General features: G+C 35.5%; 1 protein-coding gene across 2 annotated transcripts in view; it reads right to left on the bottom strand.

Annotated features, from left to right (window-relative positions):
- Window positions 1-329: 329 nt before the first annotated feature.
- ELAVL2 (ELAV like RNA binding protein 2) overlaps window positions 330-7,599 on the bottom strand; it is an 83,193-nt gene continuing 75,923 nt past the window's right edge. Inside the window, exon 6 of one of the 2 annotated variants that reach the window (XM_027839459.1) lies at window positions 330-1,051. In XM_027839459.1, the coding sequence (XP_027695260.1) occupies window positions 721-1,051 (331 nt within the window). In that variant the 3' untranslated portion in view covers window positions 330-720. The remainder of the gene's footprint in view (window positions 1,052-7,599) is intronic. The other variant, XM_027839460.1, reaches the window with a different exon arrangement.

The raw sequence follows: 7,599 nt of genomic DNA, 5'->3' as shown, positions 1-7,599 counted from the left end.
AAAGTATTCAAGTCAAAATATTTGTTCCAGGACCAGTAAAAAGTTTCTCCAAATTTTCTTTTTTATAAAAATAGATGCTTTTTTTAAACCCACATCAAAGAGGCTCTTATCTCTTTGGCAAGGTACTGCTTTACGAAAAGTTCTCCAGTATTCTTACAATAAGCGTTTATAATGTAGCCCCCCCTTCCCCAACCCAAATCATAATTACAAAATAAATACTGTTTTAAACTTTATAAATAAAATGTAAACTTCAAAATACTTTTTTTTTTCTTGAACAGACATAACAGAAATGCATTAAATGTAAACCAAACACAAAGCAAACTGGGAAAAGAACAGAAAGGAACACAATCAACTTAAGGGTTACAACACAAAGCCTCAATATTTACTCACATGTTCAAGGCAGTTATGTAAAAGAAAAGAAACTTCTTCCCTTAGCTGAAACACTTTAAAAGGTCCACCTTCTTCAAAGAAGGCAATAGAATGCAATGTGACAGGTAAAAACCCTGTACCTCTTGTCCATATTCAAACATAAAGATATTAAGAAGTTTTAATTCAAATACTAGCAATAAAAAACTCACATATTTCTTAGGATGCTAAGTAGTCATTTTATCCCCATCTCAACACTGACTTACAAAGACATTTACTAATGTATAAAGTTTCTCTTAACTTGCCTTTGTTGTATAGTTTTCATATATAAACGGACTGAGGACAATAAACTCATTAGGCTTTGTGCGTTTTGTTTGTTTTAAAGGACACCTGCAATACTCTGTCTCCCAGGCGATATCCATTCAGGCTAGCTATTGCCATGGCGGCCTCATCATAGTTTGTCATAGTCACAAATCCAAAACCTTTGCATTTATTGGTGTTAAAGTCACGGATGACCTTCACGTTGGTGACAGCTCCAAAGGGCCCAAACATTTGCCACAGGATACTCTCATCTGCGTCCGGTGCCAAGTTGTACACAAAAATACACCACCCTGTTCCTGCATGCCCTGGGATATTAATTCCAGCCAAACTGGTCATTCCATCAATGGTCATTGGAGAAAACCTACTAAACAAATCAGGAAACAAAAGCGAGAACAAGAAAGGAAGCTGGTTACAGTCATCTCCCCTGTTTTCCTCCTTACAACCCAACCCTCAAAGTTCTTAGCCATCTCCCCAACTTCCTCTGCCCTCAACCCCAACACACACATACACACAAATACTGAAGTTGCTGAACAAAAGATAATCTGTAGCTTGCAATAACATGCTATACAGTAGAGGTAATTTTGAATCGTAAATTGCTAAGTGAATGGTTGCCAGACTCAGTGTTGAACCCTATTACCCACAACAGCCATGAACATTTTAGAGCTGATGGATGAATTAAGCAGTTTTTAAAACCCACAAACAAACATGCTACGCCGCCGCAATGCAATACATAACAAATAATGGTGTTTTTTTTTTGTTTGTTTTTTGAAGACTCAGTGGCATCCAATGGTATGAAAACTTCCCTTCAATCAGATATGCTTCAAAAGAAGCATTTCATTCAGTTGAACATGCAAAATAAAACCCAACACAAACCTTATGGACAAATAAAGAAAGAAAGAAATAAAGGTAACCTCTTTCTCCAAAATTAAATGCAAACTAATCCAATTAGGGTGGGGACAATTATGAATATTATGAACCTAATGCGATTCTTCATTACCTCTTTACTCCATAAGCCATATTGAGCAGATTGTCCAACCTGCAAAACACACATTTAGCAAACTGTTCAGTCTTCTATTTTTTCCCCCATGTGCTTAAGAAAGCTTGGCTTGTTACTGCCATCGTCTTTGAATGCATTTTTACAGCATGTGTATGCAAAGCCTCAGAGCAGCAGTAAACACAGTGGTGACACGCATTACAGTACCTTTCATATGACTGTGAGAACAGGTGCACATTCCCACACATCAGTGCCCATTAGCACTTCCAGCAGACATTGTTTCCTACAGAAACAACAGTTTCCGATTACTACAGGTCAGTGCAACTCTGCATGTGACACTGTGCTAGTAAGGGAAGTATCACGAGTCACCACTGCAATAATATTCTGGTCAAAATCCTCCAGAGATGGGGAAAAAAAGTCTGAGACTTTACTCATCTTCCCTAAGATTTAATTACTATTTCAACATTAATGACACCTAAAAAGAACAATTAATTTCTTCTGTTCAACCCCAAATTTAGGGATTTGAAAGGAAGACTGGTCAAAGAATGTTGCATTATAACTGCTACAGTGCCTCATGTGAAAAGACTTTAATGTGACAGCTTATTTCTGAATAACAGACTCATAGAGAAGTACAGGGAAGAGGAACAGAGGTAAGTAGAATTTCTAGAAGCCTTAGATGACTTTCACTTTACATTCCCAATTCTGGGCTTTGCTTTTGATTTTTTAAACTTAGTACCATGAAAATAGAATCTCAGGTCAGGAAGGGACCACCTAGTGCAACCCCCATCCTCCATCATTTAACAAACACATTGAGGGCCAACTGGTCAACTGATTTGCCCATGATCACACAGCCAGTTAGTAGCAGAGCCAGAAGTATAATCCTTACATCTCAACTTTTCTAATGTTCTTTCTACCACACCATGCTTCTTGGGGATAAAGAAAACAAATAGCTTAAAGATTGCTTAAGATTTTGGAAGTTATGTGACAGAAAATAAGGAGGAAGGAAGAGCACAGACTTTGATGATAACATTTGAGATTTTTCTTAATATCAAAGATAGGGGACCAAAATGTCATGGCATTTTTTTCAATTAAATTCAAAAGCATTCCATTTAAATTTTTCTCTTTTGCTTATTTAAACACGGCTTGTCATGGTGCTTTTTACATAATTGTTTCCTCTTATCTTCTATTTTGAGGAAAAGTTCAGTATATCTCCATATCTGAAGAGAACAAAGCTAAATAAAATAAGCAACCCCTCTAACCTTGATACTACTGCCATATTAATTATCTTCCCAAATAAGATATTCAAAATGACTTTTCTAATTGATTAACCCCAATTCATTAGATTCACATTTCTGCATTTTAAGACTAAAATATAGGCATGTTAAATTTTCAACCTTTTGCAGAATTAGGGAAGCAATCACTCTAATTTCCTGGTTGGCAAGGGGGAGGGGGAGGCCAGATTTTCAAAGCCCAGATTCAGGGACCAGACAACATACATTGCCTTCAGAAGCAACAAATGAACTATATATTTTTTCTCTCTATGGCTATGCAGGGCATTATATTCTCTGGCACCAAAGAGTAGAATCTGACAAGACAAACGTAAGTAATTATACTTATCACCTTAAGGAAAGAATGAATACCTCAAAGTTACTAAATTATCAAAATGCATTGATTCCCACTGACTTAACTACCTAATCTAGCATGAAAGGGTTTTTTGTTGTTGTTGATGCTGTTGTTTATTTGCATAATAGACCATTCATATGACCAAAATTAGTGAGTTTTTGAAACTAACAATAGAAACAGCTTATTTTAATGAGGTTGTTTCATTACATGTATCCCAATCTACTGAATTTAAGAAAGTTAAATTAATTGATACTCAAGGAATTCATCTGGTGTTTGTTACCTGAGCCTCTGTTCCCTTCATCATCCAATGCATCCTTGAGACACTGGGATGAGCCTGAATGCTTTTGCATCAGGGCATTGGAAAGGCTTCAAGTACTGATGCAGCTGCCAATTCTGTGTCTGCCTTCTCAGGACCAGCTTAAGGCCATGAAGGCTAATGATAAGGATGTCAGCTATTAGATTAATTTTTTTTCAGGCAGAACAATGTCTGTGTGTTGAGGAAGCACCTACACCAAGGAAATGACACGTCTTTCAAAAGCTCCAAAAATGTTACCTTATTTACTAAAGTTATAAAAATTATAGGCTCCTCTCAAAGAAATCTTAAAAAGCATGATTCTTCAAACGTGTGCTCTAGCTTTCAATTCACTCAAAATAGAATCTCACCATCCATATGCCAGAAAGGCGTCTATGCTAGAGATTCCACTGTACCAGTCTACTACGAAAAGCAGCACATTCAGCAACAACCAGAAATACCGAAAGACTGGCCTCTTTTCCTCACTACCCAAAATCAAGGCCATGCAGAGAAAAAGCCTGCAGAGTCACGGGATCAAATCTCAGAACAAAGATTATTCTAGTCCTACTAGGTTCCAGACTACTACTCCAACAGCCTAAAGTCTCTAAGTTCTGGCAAACGAGGAATCATTTACCTCACGACTTTTTTGAGGATCTTCCTAATGTTGTCTACCCCCCAACTCCATTGCTTTAATATTTCCAATACAATTCCCTAGACCACAAATGTTTCTTATTTTGGTTATCTCTTCTATATTCAAATGGACAGAGTGACTCTCCATGATACATGAAACATCCAAATGGATGTTGATTGCCAATGGGAAGAGGACACAGGCACTGTGGGGCAGAAGTTGCCCTAGGATCTAGAGATACCTACCCACTAGCTAAATAATGCATGTGTATATATAATATGTGATGTGGGGTGTGTGTGTGTGAGCATGTAGACAAGGGACAGAGGGAAAAAATGATCCCAATGTACACATGATAATCATGACACAGAGTCTGGGATATAGGCAATAGGAAATAGGCAGAAAGAGCCAAGGAACAACATAATCCCTAAGATTGGAAGACCCTAAAGCATCTATCTAATGGTTTTAAAAAAAAAAAAACCCTGCCCTATTTTAAAAATGTAAGTTAATGGGGGGAGAAAATGTTTCACATATATCTCAACTTCAAAATGATTTTCTATATTAAAGGATGCCAGGATTATACCATCTCCATTTCTAAATGAAATCTGTAATTGAATGTCATGATGTATTTCTAAGATAAACAGCTGGAAGCTTATTGTAGAAATATCAAGACTACTCAAAAGCCATTATAATTCCTTCTCTTCAAAAAGGGGATGGGACAATACCACCAGCACACCAATCAGCTGCAATTCTTATTGGCAAATTCAGTTAAAACTAAGCAGCTATTCAAAGGTTTTTAAAAGTACATATATGAGACTAGTTTTTGTGTACACTCCCCCAAAAAAGGACATCAAACTGAAGAAAATTAAGGCTGCCTTATGAGAAGATAATATGGAAAATCTGGCTGAAAGTTAATTCAACTACTATTCACTATTTCTCCAGAAACTCATCCTGGGACTTGAATTAGATTCTTGATCCAATCAAATACACTTACCTTATTTTCTAAATTGTGGGCAATAAAATACTCATGTCAGGCCAGTCAAGTAAATTATTCCTATTAAAAGAACTTCTTTCCTACCTTTTCTTCACATGGTACAACAGACTAAATTGTAAACTCTCAGAGATTAAAAACATAACCTTGAAATAGATGTTTTTCATTTTTTAAATTTAAAAAATAGAATAGTTTATGTGCATCATGATGATTTTCTTAATGTAAAATGTTTCATGTCATTTTCACTGCTCTTAAAATTCATAAATAAAATTTTCCAACAGTTTAAATATTTGAAGGTACTTTATTACCAGAAAAAGGAAATGCTCTTTAAAAAAAAATCTTCTAAGTCATATCTGCTAAAAGAGCTGTTTTTGTTAAAACAAATAAAAAACAAAGTTGATAAAAATGGAGCCTTGATATTGGGACAAGACATTTATGTACATGATACATGAAAAACAACACACAAATTTTTGAAGAGAACAAGCAAGCACTCAATTTACTGAGAATCTTGAGGAAATAGTCCTAAGAATAAAGGTATTCAAAACTTCTGTCTGGTACCTAATGGCCCCCTAAAGCTTGTGTTTATATTAAGATATCACTAAGTTGTGTCTTGTCTAAGATAAGAATGTGGAGAGACAGAAGTGTAAGACAGAAAACAGAAAGTATGGTTAAGAAGAGACAAGGACAAGACAACATTTCTTCCTAATGAGGTGAACAGCTTAGTTGCTCAACACAATTGATCCCTTTGTCACATGATCCTATTGTCCCTTTATACACCAGTTTAAGGTAGAGAATACCAAGTCAATCACAATTCTAACTTTCTGAATTAAGCATCATAGTTGGAACAAGGCAGAATAGAGGATTCAGCTGATTTGTCACCATACCTTTGCTCTACAAGACCTTCCTAGAATCAAGACCTAATTTGCCTTCCTGTCCTTTTAACTTTTACAAATAAGGTAGTGCTCTGACAGAAATTGTACAGGACTGTATTCTATTTTCTGATTTCTAAAATTTCTTAAGATGTACCTCTAAAGGTATCACTTTTCTGAGGAAAATCTATTTTAAAAAGTTATAGCTTGAATGAGGAAATTAAAAAGTACTTCAAAATAATTATGTTTATCTTCTAGTAAAACTTTTAGAATTCATATTTGTAAATCTGAAAAAGATGCAGCAATCATCTTTAAAATGGGAATGATAAGATCACCTACCCCCTAACCCAGTCATTGGGATGATAAAATCAGACATTTGTGAAGCACTTTGTAAACCTTCAAGTGCTATATAAATGCTAAATAATATTAAAGTGTGGATAAAAATATAAGGAGTCTCCCTCCCTACCTCCCCCCTCAATATCCAGAGCTGTGCTATAACCCTAGGTCCCTTCTCTACCCAGAAAGTTCTGAATAGGGACCTTACTTGGCAAACCAGTACAAAATTCTTTCTATTGTACTCCTTTACAATGTGAGGGATTCTTCCTTTTTAATCTTATAAAATCATTCTTTAGTTTAATGCTATGGAAAGAAATTCACTGTTCAAAATCTGACTCATAGCTATGATGCTATCAGGAACAATAGTAATTAAAAAAAAAGCCCTTTCTTTTCCTCCCAAAAGAAAAGGCTGAGGTAAAGGAGAAAGCAAACACTGAGTCATCATGTCAAAAGGCAGGTTTGGGGACCATTCTACCACTTCAAGAGGAAAAGGCCTATTTGGAAGGACTTCCCCTGTTACATAAAAATCGAATGCCTTTATAAACATAAGAAATAATTCTATTCCATCTCATAACTCACTAAGCATTTATTTCCATTAAGTTTTAAAAGAGAAAATTCAAGCCAAGCTCCAAGGAGAGATTAGAATGGACAAAAGCACTCACTAGTTTTTTCCCTCATTCATTTTTATCAGTCCTATATATGTATTTAAATTTAGTACTATATAATATTTCTGTATATTGGACAGCTGTTTGTGATCATATTTTTATAACCAGCTCATCCACTCTAAAAAAGAAAAGAAAATCAATATGCACTTGTAATCAATAAAGCTAGAGTGAGGGTGGGTGGCACTATAGTTAGCAAATCCCATATGGCCAAGTGTATTCAACTTGCTCAAACAGAAACTGCCTTACTCATGAACATCACAAGGATGTCTCCATTCTTTCACAAAAAAAGAACTAAGATGTACATGTGCAGACATGGAAACACACACACACACACATACACACAGAGAGCAATCTTGGTTTAACTATCAATTTAACATTGGGAAAGAACAAAAAATTTTGATTTTATTTATTAATTTGTTTTGGGAAATGATACTTGTCAGAATCATCATTCTAATAAGGGCTTTAAAAAATGAATGAAAGGAAAGAACTCCAGGTCCTACCCGTAGCTACAGATATA

This window comes from Vombatus ursinus, unplaced genomic scaffold, assembly GCF_900497805.2.
Source record: "Vombatus ursinus unplaced genomic scaffold, bare-nosed wombat genome assembly UNPS02014832.1, whole genome shotgun sequence".
NCBI classification, from domain to species: Eukaryota; Metazoa; Chordata; class Mammalia; order Diprotodontia; family Vombatidae; genus Vombatus; species Vombatus ursinus.
This window is presented reverse-complemented; position numbering and strand designations above follow the sequence as displayed.